At 32.7% G+C, this 14,985-nt stretch overlaps 2 protein-coding genes across 3 annotated transcripts; one reads left to right on the top strand and one right to left on the bottom strand.

Annotated features, from left to right (window-relative positions):
- Positions 1–322: 322 nt before the first annotated feature.
- On the top strand, positions 323–7,753 carry LOC132728375 (uncharacterized). 2 transcript variants are annotated; one of them, XM_060714029.1, is made up of 2 exons: positions 323–465; positions 6,784–7,753. In XM_060714029.1, exon 2 carries the CDS (start codon positions 6,824–6,826, stop codon positions 7,667–7,669), a length of 846 nt encoding a protein of 281 aa, XP_060570012.1. In that variant the 5' UTR covers positions 323–465; positions 6,784–6,823; the 3' UTR covers positions 7,670–7,753. The 2 variants fall into 2 exon arrangements, with proteins under 2 accessions (XP_060570012.1, XP_060570011.1); XM_060714028.1 differs by lacking the exon at positions 323–465 and adding an exon at positions 1,749–1,871 and having other exon boundaries at positions 6,784–7,752.
- Positions 7,754–11,791: 4,038 nt separating this feature from the next.
- On the bottom strand, positions 11,792–14,551 carry LOC132728373 (serine protease inhibitor Cvsi-2-like). The gene is made up of 3 exons (XM_060714027.1): positions 14,408–14,551; positions 12,787–12,912; positions 11,792–11,967 (listed from the first exon to the last, which is right to left on the bottom strand). Exons 1-3 carry the CDS (start codon positions 14,445–14,447, stop codon positions 11,849–11,851), a joined length of 285 nt encoding a protein of 94 aa, XP_060570010.1. The 5' UTR covers positions 14,448–14,551; the 3' UTR covers positions 11,792–11,848.
- Between the last annotated feature and the right edge of the window lie 434 nt (positions 14,552–14,985).

The following is a 14,985-nucleotide window of genomic DNA, read 5'->3' as shown; positions in this document are numbered from 1 at the left end:
TTGATTATTTAGAATAAATTGTGTCATGTCCAATATAACATTTAATTTGAAAGTTTACATTGCTACTTTTCAGTAAAACATGAACAGGTTACCTAATTGATCATATGTATTGATAAATGAACAAAGTTCAGGTGGCACAGATACTGTTTATTTGGGTGAACCATAATTATGAAGTTGGTCTTCCTATGTATTTGAGATTGTGTATCATCGAAATTGATTATAATATTTACATTGTATTTATAAATGAACAAAGTTCAGGGTCCAAGGTTATTAATAAATTCTCTAGCTCAAACTCAGATCTCAGGTATTTGATTGGTCAGTAACTGCCACAGAGTGTGCACAGACTAATGGAAATCTTGAGTTTTGAGACTGAACTCAGGAGAAAGTTTATAACCTTGAGGCCAGGTGACACAGATACCGGGTATTTCAGTCACTGAGCATTATAAAGAGGTCGAACGTATACAGGTGTTTTGGTGTTTTTTTCTTTTGTTAATGTTGTTGTTTTTTCTTATTTTTTCTTTTTTCATTTTTTAATCGTTAAATGGTACAATACGGAATAATTGAGAGGGAAAATGACAAATAACGTGGGTAAGAAGTGTAGGACAAAAGCCCTCCCGGACAAAAGCCATCCCGTCAAAAAGTGACAAGGCGGACAAAAGCCCTCCCGTTAAAATGACAGGGCGGACAAAAGCCCTCCCGTAAAAATAATAGGGCGGACAAAAGCCCTCCCGCAGCAAATACATATTTGTACGTTGAATAGTTTATATTTTCTTTTCAATGCACTCAACATATTAAAATTGTAAACGTTTTTTACGAAATTCGTGTAAAAAGTTACCTCGTTAAACATTTCAGGAAGGTATATTCAGAATAAAAGGTGGTTCTAGCTCATACTCATACTTAGGCCAATTGAAAACAACAAGACATATATGTCACAATTTTAATATGTGGAGTGCATTGAAAAAAAACACAGGTATTCAACATACATATTTATTTTTGTTACGGGAGGGCTTTTGTCCGCCTTGCTTATTTCACGGGAGGGCTTTTGTCCGCCCAGTCATTTTCATGGGAGGGTTTTTGTCCGCCCTGTTATATACACATATAATAATAGTTTATCTATAATAAAGTGTGCATACAAATGATGTTTGTTTTTACATACATATATTGCATTTCACCACCTACATTTTTTTATTAACTTTATGAAGTATAATTGTTTCTTTTTATTTTGGGTAACGTGTATTATCAGGAGTATGGTAACTTCATTTTCAATTATTTCTCAAAACATTTTATTTGTATTTTGTGTTTCAATAAATCATGTGTACAGTACCACGCTCATTTGGAAATACCAGGATAGATACATGTAATTGTAATATTGTATGTCTACTAAGATAGTTTTTATCCTAAATATGATGCCATAAGTACTATGCTACAAGGTTCATTAAAATATATATTGAAAGATAGAAATACATCTCAATATATGGAGAATTAAGCCATATTTAATAAAATAAAAAAATATATGTATCTTATGTTCAACTGAAAGATAAAGTTGTTATTGGTACAAAAATTATTGTGTATTAATGAAAAACAGCAGAATAACAACATTTATATCATAAGTTAAAGATTTATCAGATATTAAGTATTAGGACAAAGTCCTGTCACTTGTCTCGGTTGTATGATGTATCACATGATATACACATGAATTGTCACGTGATAAAAGCTTAAGATAATAATAAATATAAACAGAGACATAGATAACATGTTATCTATGTCTCTGATATAAATATATATCCCCGTCAAATCAAAATCAAATAGTTTTTGTTTGTGAATAGAAAGAGGAAAATAACGTAACGGAGTATTTTAGAAAGGCAATAAATGTAAGTTTTTATTTCATGTATATGCTGGTAGATACTTACATTTAAATTATTTTGCTTATAGATCAATTAATTCAAGCCAATTGATCATCATTTTTCGTTCTACATTGTGATACATTTTGTAATTGTACAATCATTTAAATGCATTGCCTGGATTAAGGACTATAAAGGATTATTAAACAACTTGATTTTAATGTTTTTATCCATCCCCTCCGAGTAAAATGATTTTAAAATAAATAAATGTTATTTCAAATTTAACGTCGAAATAAGATCCCTTTGACCCCTTCATCGCAACATGACGTCACCGGAGCGTATAAAGATCGAACCGTTCGCGCACCTTCACAGTGCATATTGCTTTCTACAAAAAGGGTAATATCAATTTCTTTCGGCGGATCCAATAAAAAAGGGGGAACAATCTGAAAGGGTAATAAAGTAACCAATCATTTTAACTATAAAACAAGTACTTAAATCATACTGGCAAGCAGGAATATTATATATATGTTGATCAAATATAGATTTTAACGCTTTTGTGCGTCGTGTTGTCGCTAGCGACAGCACGTCAAAATGCCAAACGGCGCGTTGTCGGACTTTCGTCTTGTTGTCCTGTCGGAGTGTAGGACAAAAGCCCTCCCGGACAAAAGCCCTCTGGTCCAAAAATGACAAGGCGGACAAAAGCCCTCCCGTGAAAATGACAGGGCGGACAAAAGCCCTCCCGTAAAAATGATAGGGTGGACAAAAGCCCTCCCGTGAAAATGACAGGGCGGACAAAAGCCCTCCCGTAAAAATAACAGGGCGGACAAAAGCCCTCCCGTGAAAAATAATGGGCGGACAAAAGCCCTCCCGTAACATAAAATATATAATTATGTATGTTAAATACCTATTTATTTGTTTTTGTTTCTTATATTCTAAAACTGTAAAGTAGGCAGATACATTTGTTGTTGATATTTTAAATTTTGTTGGTCTTATGCCGTGTCGGAACATTCCGGACATAAAATGCTAAAATCTGTAACTTCATATTTCGTATCGATTTATTCGGGAATCATCATTGACGTAAATAAAAAGATATATAAAGATGAAAAGAAGTATAAATTAACTAAAATTATAATTCCTAGAATGATTTTACATTTCGGGGATTCAACATATGAATAAGCCAACACCTTTTTTTCATTCTTTATTTTATAACAAATTTCAAAGTTACTCTGTCAATCTTAATCCTCGTATGAGAATTATCCTTTCATATTTACGATATTTACGTGACAGACGTCCGGAATGTTCCGAGACGGCATAAGACCAACAGCAACAACAACAAAAATATCGTATATAATTCCAATATAAAGAAAAAAAACACACAAACAGGTATTTAACATACAGAATTATATATTTATGTTACGGGAGGGCTTTTGTCCGCCCTGTTATTTTTACGGGAGGGCTTTTGTCCGCCCTGTCATTTTCGCGGGAGGTCTTTTGTCCGCCCTATCATTTTAATGGGAGGGCTTTTGTCCGCCCTGTCATTTTCACGGGAGGGCTTTTGTCCGCCTTATCATTTTCACGGGAGGGCTTTTGTCCGCCTTGTCATTTTTGGACGGGAGGGCTTTTGTCCTGGGAGGGCTTTTGTCCGTCTCCCGTCCTGTCGCTAAGGTGTTGTCGCGATCTCACATTGTCGCTTGACTCAAATCGAAGGATAAGCTTATTAGACAGGCGACAGGGGGACAAAGACAAAAGCCCTCCTGGACAAAAGCCCGTCCGTCAAAAAGTGACAAGGCGGACAAAAGCCCTCCGTGAAAATGACAAGGCGGACAAAAGCCTTCCCATGAAAATGACAGGGCGGACAAAAGCCCTCCCGTGAAAATAATAGGGCGGACAAAAGCCCCCCCCCCCCGCAGCAAATACATATTTGCACATTGAATAGTTTATATTTTCTTTTCGATGCACTCAACATATTAAAATTGTAATCATGAATATTTTACGTTTTTTACGACATTCGTCTAAAAAGTTACCTCGTTAAACATTTCAGGATAAAATGTGGTTCTAGCTCATACTCGTACTTAGGCCAATTTTGTCTGCACTGTCATTTTCATGGGAGGGCTTTTGTCCGCCTTGTCATTTTTTGACGGGAGGGCTTTTGTCCGGGAGGGATGTTGTCCGTTTCCCGTCGGGAAGAGCTTGATTGTTTCAAATATTTGTTGTACTCGTATGTTGCATTTTTTTCTTGAAACATTTATTTCGGGATTTTGTATTCATTAAGAAATATTATAAAAAAAAACAAACATAAACACCAACAAAACGTTTTACAAATTATTTCATTAGTCAACACTTGTAGATAATAATTGAAATAAGCATTATATCATACAAATTACAATTTATACTAAAAACAAATTGGATTTGTTGCATCACAAAATTGTGCATTCGAACTGCAAACGCTTTAGCGCTCTTACATAATCAGTATGACATGTATAGGTAAAATAAAATTCAGATGAAAATCAATAAAAATATATGTTTACGGTCTAACAAGTTTGTAAAAAATCCTTAGTTAGCAGGGTCATGTCATTTTGAAAATCTTGGAATGGTTCTATATTTGAGCTTTTATACATATACAGGATTAACTTGAGATCACACTAAACAGCTTAGTGTCACACAAAGTGCACTTGTTGTGCATTACATGTGCACTTCAATGTGCGCACCAAGTACACTTTAAAGTGCACTTTGAAGTTCACTCCCTGTGCGATTGACCATTAATGCACTGATTGTAAAGCAGTTACCTTAATTGCAACAAATATCTTTATAACTTTCAAAAAATAAATTCACCAAGAAAAAATAAGTAATATTTCAGATTCTGTTACTGTTTCATAATTCCTGTGTAGGCTTTTTAAGGAATGTTTTAAATAACAATTTCTTAACTTAATTTTTATTTTTTTTTTTTTTGTATTTCTCAATATCAATGTACTTCTATCAATATTATCTCATTTTTAGTTTTATGTTGAAAATGATAGAAATAAAAAAAAAATTATTGATGCTATTATTATAACCGGGTAATGCAACATAACCAGATAATTTAACATAACCAGGTAATTTAGCATAACCAGACAATTTAACACAACCAGGTGATTTAACATAATCAGATAATTTAACATAACCAGGTTATTTAACATAACCAGATAATTTTACTTAACCAGGTAATTTAACAAAACCAAATAATTTAACATATCAAGATAATTTAACATAACCAGATAATTTAACATAACCAGGTAATTTAACAAAACCAGGTAATTTAACATAACCAGGTAATTTAACATAACCAGATAATTTAACATAACCAGGTAATTTAACATAACCAGATAATTCAACATAACCATGTAATTTAACATAACCAGGTAATTCAACATAACTAGGTAATTTAACATAACCGGGTAATTTAACATAACCAGATAATTTTCACATGATGCGCAGGCTGGTTTGGATCCATGCTGGTCAAAAAAAATTTTCATTCTGTAGAAAGGGAAATAAGCACCTAATCAGTTAACACATCACCAAATATACACGCCTTTTAACGCCTTCCCTTCCCCTTTTCGATGTCTCAAATGATGAAAAAAATGCCTTATTTAGGCCCTAAACACTTGTTTTTGTTTGAGAAATGTTGTTAAAAAAAGTCACCAATTTTTCGGCCAAAAGATACATCAAGGGGTTGCCCGAAGGGGGATGTGCCAAGAAGAGTTTGGACTTGTGAGAGGCTAAAAATGTGCCCATGCCGATCACAAGGTAACGAGTATCCAACGCTGAAAAGCCTTTGACTATCTCAATCCATTGAAATCAATTTTGATGGAAAAAATCAACGCAAAAAAGTGATTTTTGCCAATTTTGAGATGTTCCCTCGTTGCCATGGTAACAGGAAATTTAAGACTGAGCATGTTGTTACAAAGGCAATGGTCCAGTCAACAAGTTGTGCCAAGTTTGATTAGTATTGAAGCAGTTTTTATAGTTTTATAGCAATCTGAATTTGTAATGGGAGACTTCAATTTTTCACAAAATGCTCATTACATGCAGTAATGGGTTAAATAAACACTGGCCTTCCAATAAACAACTTGACACTGATAAGATAAGATTCTACCCAGGCATTGTCACATTATATTAAAACATAAGACTTGTGTTCATTGAACGCCGCCTTTCAAAGTACATGTACCCCTAATTAGCAAGGAAAATATAAATAAAATACCTTTTCTTGTGATGCAATAATGCAAATTTTAAAGAAGTTTGCCTTTAGTTAATACATTTTTAAAAAGAAAAAAACTTATCTTAGACAATGAATGAAGTTTTATCAAACTAAAGGTATTAGTTGAGTAACAGAAGAGATATGTCTGCGTATTTTCACAAGTTATTGGTATTTATCTGTGTAAGTCCATGAAGTTTGAACTGTTATAGAAGAAATGCAGATAAGTTTGGTATAAGTGGATTGAAATATTCAAATTGACTTCTTTGATTAAAAACCTGTTTTAAGAAATAAAACATGAAAAATCGTGTAGTTAATAATTTTTCTATTTTAATGCTCGACAAAAGAAGTCAGAAATAGATTATCTTCTTCGTACTAACATTCTACAAATTATTTTGAAATAAATTTCAAAAAGTACTTTATGTGTTAAAAGTTACTTATATTTGTATCATAAATTAGTTCCATAACTCAGTGCCGTACCATTTCACCGCGCATAAGAAAGTATCGTACCTCTATACTTTCGACCCCTAAGTAATATTTTCGGAAACTTTCTGAATAATTAGGCAGATAGTTTTTATCCTTTAAAGATTTTATTACATTTCAAGTTTTTTCAGATAAAAAATGTCTTTGAAACAAACTTTAAATCAGCTTCCCAGTATAAGCATTGCTATGATTTGAAGCAAAGCAATTGCTTACAATTTCTCATTGCAGATTCCATTGTTGATAAAGAGTTTGGTATCGAGACATAAATATGGAGCCACAGACATATAACGTAAGACATGCCAACGATGAGGATGATTGCTCCATCATAGGCTCGTGTTTAGCCAAATTCTGGATTGTTCTTGCTGATAGCAGAAACAGAAAGCTAAAGCTTTTGCACTCTGCTTGTAATCCAAATGATAATAACGTAATAACTACGTGCGACTTTACTTGTGAAATAAATGACGTATGCAGCGTTGGTGCGTTCCGAGTAGCGGTGGCACTTGATGACGGGTTCCAGTTCGTTCAAGCGAGAAGTCGGGTTGAATTCGTCCTAGAAAGGAAGATACTCTGTGGCCATCGTTGCAACGGTATAAATAGCCGTAATAATACGATCTATGTTGTTGACAATCATAAACTGTATGCCTACAATATAGAGAATGGTGAAGAAATGCCTGGTGAGATCTACGATGCCGGAGACCAGTCAGATCTATGCAAAGTATCTGTCAGTCATAAACATAACGACAACAGAATATTCATTGCAGACAGAAACCATGGCAGTGAATGCGTCATTGTTCTTCAGTATCAAGAGGGACAGATTCGAGATTGGAAAATTGTGGATGATTGCTTGAGACACATCAGGGATATTGCCTTCATCCCGTCTGATAATCCATACGGGCATGTACTGATACTTGTTGAAAACGCAGCTAATCCTTTTGTATGGGTATCCTTGAGTGAAAACAATGGTCACCAAATACGACAAGATTTTCCACAGCCTGTCACCGGTATTCAGCATCCCCTATCACTTGGTTGCAGTCAAGAGGACACAATCATAATTGGAGGACAGAGGGATAACAGTGTTTCAAAAGTGCAACTGACCGCCATGCTTGTATTGTAAAGTTGTTTAAGGGTTACAAATGGATAAAAAGAATCAGCTTTTTATTACTTCTAATCTTTTATATAGTAAACGATAATTAGAAAAGTTTGATTATTATCTTTTCGTGCTTCTAATCTTTTGTATAGTAAACGATAATTAGAAAAGTTTGATTATTATCTTTTCGTGCTTCTCTTTGCATTTTTGTCCAAACTTCAAACACCATAAAATATTTAGAGAAAACAGTTTTGCATATGAAATAAGTTTTTTGGGGGGAAATCATTTATGTTTTTGTTATCACTTTGGACCTATACGTTTTACAAGCATATGATCGTTGCTTATAAAGAATTTCTATTTTAAATATGATTATATGATCACGTCAAAAATGACTCCCATTTTCGCATGCCTTGATACATGAATTTTGCTGGGCCGGAGTTGTTTCTTTTTACTTTTTCTTTGCATATCTTGGTTAATTAATTCCCTGAGGAAAAAGAATAAAAATTCGACCGAAATTCAGATCTCGGGTCACTGACATCCTGAGCGAGCAGGTTAACCCAGGACCACAGGCTTCCCAAAGAAAAGCTGCATGTACATGTATAAGGAAAAGTCAGAAGTAAACCCAATGATTCTCAATTTATAATTTCCATCCTTAAAGCAATCACTCATGACAATAATCATTGGTAAGAAATAAGAATGAATGTCAATTTTGGTATGTCTTATCTTTGTAGACAATGATTTTACTTATTCAGATTTTGATGTGCCCAGTGGCACAGTGGAAGGATGTTGGTTCGAGTCTCAAATGGAGCAGGCAATTTTTTTCTATTAGGGCATCACATAGCTTGATGCTTAGTGCTACACAAGTGAAATCATGTAATTTTATTTATTGATTTTCTTCGCAAATCTGTTGTATTGACATTTGTGATATTTGTTGTTTTTTTGATATTATTTTCTCTTTTTATAATCTTTTTTATTATTTTTTTTGTTGTGTTGTTGTATGTTAAGTGATTTTAAATTTTTCGTGTGATAAAATTCTGTGATATGTAAATTATTGTAATTTTTAGAATCTTAAGGGCCCATTTAGCCCATGAAATTATATTATATTTCTTAAAACTTGTTTTATTTTTGGTATCTTATTACAGTTTCCAAAATATTCTCATTGGCCATAAATATGAACTAACTTTCGCTTCTTTTCATTGGCAATAGGTATTATTATAGGGAGTTAGTATTTTGTATCGAAGTCAAAATACTACTTTGCTTACATTTTGCTAACTTTATAAACGCATTATTGCGCATTCAACGCTAAATTCTGCATTTGTTTAACATCTAAAATGCTTTTAAGTCATTCTAAAATATTATCAAACACACATCTGACATTTCTAAAGAATTGTAAAAAGATATTGATTTCTGAAGTATATTGTGCCTTTAATCAGTCATTGCTATTATTTATGTAATATCAACATTACAATAACTATTTTGTGATATATACAAATCTTTTTCTTTGAAGAATCTTTCTATTTTTAAATCCTTTTGTATTAATAAATATTTAATTTGTGCTTATTTTTTGTAATTTCTCTTTTACTGCCATTGTTTTATTGTTCTTTCGTAACTTTAAAGGGACTCCACATAGGTTATTTGACATGACGGCACAGAAAACGATTTTTCGAGATAAATGAGCCGCGTCACGACAAAACCAACATAGTGGGTTTGCGGCCAGCATAGATCCAGACCAGCCTGCGCATCTGCGCAGTCTGATCAGGATCCATGCTGTTCGCTATCAGTTTCTCTACTTGTTATAGGGTTTGTAAGGTTTATAGGGTTTGTATATAGGGTATGTTAAGGGTTTGTAAGCGAACATCATGGATCCTGATCAGACTGCGCGGATGCGCAGGCTAGTCTGGATCAATGCTGGTCGCAACCCATTATGTTGGTTTTGTCATGACACGGGTCAAATGTTTCATTTGATGTAGGTTTAAATCAAAAACTTGTGTGCGCAATTCTATACCAATTGCTCACAGCGTCTTCTCCGGAATAAATATTCTAAATGTGAAAAAATGACCCAAAATTGAAATCAAATCTGGCTAAGATACAACAAAAAATACGATTCATTTTTTTTATATATAATAATTTTTAAACTTATTTTTGCATATCTTCCTGTTTTAAGTACCCTAGCTAATCTATGTAATCTATGTAAGAAATTCAAATTAAATTTCCTAAGATTTTTGACCTCAGTGGAGTTCCAGTAAATATTTATTGTACATGTACTCGTAGTGTTTCATTATACAAAAACAAAAGAAGAAGAAGAAAACGAACTTTAAAACAACGTCTGGAAGTTGTCTTAATCCGTGTTTCTCGAATTTGTATCAGAAGTAACCCCGCAAGTAACTGTCAATTTCTCCATATATAATCAGAGATGACGATCGAAATTCGTCCATGGCGTACATTCGGCAACAAAGGTACAATGGCATAACATCGGTGATATTAATTTTGTAACTAATCAATTCACATTTTTGGCTCATTTAATAATTCTACATTAGTTTTAAATTCTTGGAGGCATACATTGCAATATGTTGTAAATGTACTGGAAATGAAATAAAGTGTATGTCAAAAAGTTTTCAAATCCGATACTTATTTTGTTCCAACTGTAAAGGAGATAACTATGGCAAAATGTCTTATATAAAAAAACGGAATGATAACTATAATAATAATAATAACAATAATTATTATTATTATTGTTTATTGTTATTATTATTATTGTTATTATTATTATTATTATTATTTTATTATTATTATTATTATCGTCATCATCATCATTTAACTCCCTCCAGAACGTTACAAGTCCAGAAATGTTGTAACAGATACAAACATCATATAGAAAGTGAACTATGTGGTCATTTATATTATTATTAAATGTATTATAATATCTTTATTATTATTATCCTTATAATTATTTTTATCATATGCACGTTCTATAATTTTATCATTATTATTGTTACTATTATCATTATTATTATTACTAACATTATCATTATCATCATCATTATTATTTTTATTATTATTATTACCCCCCCCCCCCACGGGCCCAACTTAAATACTAAATATATATATATATATATATATATATATATATATATATATATATATATATATATATGTATAAATTTTTCATTTCTTAGTTGGAAATAAAGAAAATTGAATTAAAAGCATAAATCAAATATTAAAACATGTTTCCAAATGAAAAATACTGCAGTTTACATTGTTTTGAGAGGTAGGATGTTGTAGAGTGGGTGAGGGGGGAGGGGTTAGTGACAGATCAACGCGCCAAACATCTATGGCTGTCAGCAACCAACGACATTGGTCATGAGTATTAATTAAAAGTCCTTAGTTACCAATTACGAGTTACTTTAACCGGCCTAGGGTGTCAGACGGCGGAAAAACAAAGGCCACCTAAAGGAGATATCAAACATGACCTTTATATACAAGTGGTCTGTATTTGGAGGTAACTCTATTATATTTAATCAATGAAGGATTATTGAAATGTGACCTCTATTTACAAGTGGTCTAACAAACTTGTTTTTATAACAATGTGAGGTATTTGTTATTTGTTCAACTGACTTCTAACCCTAACCCTTACCCTTAACCTACCCTAATAAGTTCCTAACTCTCAACTTAACCTAATGTCTTTACAATGTCAGTCTTCTAAACCAAAATGGCTCACGGAATGAAGGCTAAAGTTCCTAGGTATACCTCACAATGTAGGTATAACCTCACGTTTTATTGGTTAAAACAGCACATTCACCTCGTCATGTAAGGTAAACTGGCCCAGACACACGCACACACACACACAATTGATTCTTTCAAACGATTGGCAATGTGATCAAAATACATAACAACCAAAACAACAGAACTGTATAGTTTTTTTAATTGAAAGATTATCATTCTTATTGAAAAGTAGATATTTAGACATCATTACGCTTGAGTCAACTGTCTACTCATTTAATTTCAAATGATGGAAAATGTATTTGCAAGTACTCTTTAAACAGAGTGAAACAATAAATGATCTTTTGTGACAAAGTAAGGTTTAAGGTTATTGTAATCAAAAAAATAGGAACATATTAGTCAAAACGTGGGTGTACTAAAAAAACACCATAGTTTTATCATGTTTTATTTTTTGTTTTACACAGATAAATTTCAGGTAAAGGTTTTTTAATGTCTGCTACAATGACAGACACCATCAACGCAGTGCCAGTTTAAACCGTTATCTTGACACCGGGTACCATGAGCCTGGAGGCAAGTAGCAACGGAACCATCGGTGCACGCTGCTCCTGAAATAAAAATCGAATTTAAGGTAGTCTTACTTTAATGTTTTCCCGCCATAACAATATAAAAATCTAACACCGGACACTATCATACCGAATCGTGTCCGGAACTTAAAAATCTTAGATTAGGCAGTAGATTATTAACAATCACTCATCTTTAATCGCAATACTAAATTCCGGTTATGAACGGTTAAAAAATAATGAATAACGATGATAAATGATCTTAAAATATTACTCAACAGCATTTTGTCTATCAAAAAATATCAACATCAAAAATCAATATCAAAATATCAAGATCCAATCTTTTATTACGCAAAAATTCAGTCACGTGATCATAACGTTAATCGAAATCAGAGACAACAGTTTAAGGTGACGACAATGGACGTAATTCCAGACGGATTTATTTCATTACATGATTGCAGTAGTATCTCTGGACGCTGGCAAAATTTATGATCACAAAAGATACAATTATCGTTTTTTTCTATCCCCGATTATTTTCATCAATTAACATACATAAATCGGTGTGAAAAGATGAATAAGACTTCTTAATGTTCATTCTGTTGGGTAAAAAGGCAAGATTTTATTATTTTATCATTCAAACGCCTTGTCTGGTATATACCGGAAAACGGTATTTAGTGTGGTTCTTCTGAGACGAGATATAGATACATATATTCGCTGAACAAATTCTAAGTACGATCTGGACGCCCAAGTTTTGCGCTCATTCATATTTTAAATCTGTTGTCAACAACATAAACTGTTGTCTCATTATCCAATTAGACACGAAAATAACATTTTAAAAGAGAAAAAAAATAAGTTGTAAAATACCAGTAAAAGAATCGTGGCTACAGAGACACATCCCTTTTGTACAGTGGAGCCACCAGCCATGCGATTGATTACAAGTAGTTTCTGCACAATCACTTACAGTTCCACAGTTTTCACCATATACAGTGGCTGAAAATTTTTAAGGGATCAAATAATGGCATAAACAGCACGAATTTAAATGTCACAGCATCGTCAATGAGTGTTGCGTTCATGAAAATTTGGCTAGCTAGATGGAGTACGATATGGGTTTGATATCTAAAAAATAAAAAGGAGACTATTTGGGGTATGGTATTTAATTAATATGAACCTTTTGGACTCTGAAAATGAAAACAAAGTTGTAACAGAGTTTTGTAATATGGATTTGATATGGATGTTTTTGGACTCTGGAAATGAAAACGAGGATAAATTAGATTGGATCAAAAAATGATTTCTGTTGGAACATCACGTGATGCAATTGCTTGAAGGTTTATTGGTTAAATTTTGTAAAGTGTGAAATAATTAATCATGCATGTAATAAACGCAGTAAATAAAGCAAAGTTTGAACTGGTATAGTTTGTGACATGAGTTGGCGCTTAATCTAAAAAAAGAAGAAAATTAACAACAATACTTTATAGTTTAATAGTTATTTTACATAGAAACACACAGGAAGTCATGTGATTAAAAAAGATATATTATTAGACTGTCTGTAGTTGGTAGAATGTTTGTCTGTATCTTACGAAAAAATTATTTTGTTAGGCAAAATTGACCTGAAACTGATTTATCATTAGGAAAGTTTTCATAATTGTTTCCGTAAATTATCATATTTTATTCACTCATTGTAGCTACTAATAAGGTTTTTGGTTATTAGTCTCATGATTTTGTGGTAAAATCGCAGGAGTTTTAAGTTGAATCGCCCACAAACAATTTATTTTATTGTAATTTCTTTAATTTACCCTTTGAACTTTTATTACATATATATGGTTAAAATCGTCATCTTTGTACAGTAACGGGTAAAATCCTTATATAATTTAATAGGACCTGTTTCTGCACTTAGGTTACGATATGGCCTCATGGATATAGTAAGATCGCAATCATTGTCAGTTAAATCACTGAAAATAAATTTCATTGAAATTTCTTTAATTTTCCTTTGAACTTTAATTTTTCTTTGTATTTTAATCAAAACTGTAAAAAGAAATGACATATTGTGTTGATTTACTCGGACTCAAGTACATTATCAAGGTAGATAATGCACCTACCGTTGTAGTATATTGTATGACTTTATAAATTAAAAGATGTAACTTTGCTTGTAATACTGTTGAATAGGTTTTAACTCATTACAGGACTGGAGCAGTACCTCTAGACGCTTGCAGAAATCATGATCACAAACTAGACAAATATCGTTTTTCGTTTTATTCTTACACTTTTAATTCATTATCATGAAAAGATGAATTAGACATTTTAAAGTTCATTCCGTTGGGTGAAAAGGCAAGATTTTTGCATTTAATCAATTAAGACCTTTGTCCGGTAGATACCGGAATAAGGTATTTAGATTGGTGTTCCAATCATTTTTTGTCTCCCTCATATCAAAATATTTAACGAGTTATATCTAATTCAGACTGCAACAAGTATAATAACCAATATTTACCTGCAAAAGCAATCAAGCAAAGGGCTATCAAAGTCTTCATTTTCAATATTAACGTACGTCGTTCGAGTATTCCGTTAAACAATGCACTGGAGATAGCCGCATGTTTGAATAAATACGGACACCGCAATCTAAAAAGAGCGTACAAGAGGTGATAAGATATTTTATATGGGATATTACATGTCACGATTTTAAAAACATGGAAGGTTCAGTATTCAGAACATATACTCTGAGGGCCAGTGTATCACTTTTTCACATTCACGATTTTTATAAGTACAAAGTTCAAGGTTCAATACGTTTAATACGCCTCTCGAACTTTCGAACATGCATAATTATTCTTCAGTTTAAAGTTTTAAGTTTAAATTCAAAATTCCACGAAGCATTAAATGATGCCGTTAAGAAACGGTGGTGGTGGTGGTAGTTTACGTTCCAAATCACGGCGGTAATCTACATTGAATTAATCAGAAAACAGTTTAGCTACCTGGGCAGACTGTCAAGCAGTATTCCAGTACTAGTTGCCTTCACTTTCGCAAGGGACTGATAACTTCTGTACATGCCAGAACACAGATACAGTACAAATG

Source organism: Ruditapes philippinarum, unplaced genomic scaffold, assembly GCF_026571515.1.
Source record: "Ruditapes philippinarum isolate M1 unplaced genomic scaffold, ASM2657151v2 ctg284_1_1_1_1, whole genome shotgun sequence".
NCBI classification, from domain to species: Eukaryota; Metazoa; Mollusca; class Bivalvia; order Venerida; family Veneridae; genus Ruditapes; species Ruditapes philippinarum.
The sequence above is the reverse complement of the archived record's forward strand: the minus strand, read 5'-3'. Positions and strand labels throughout refer to the sequence as shown.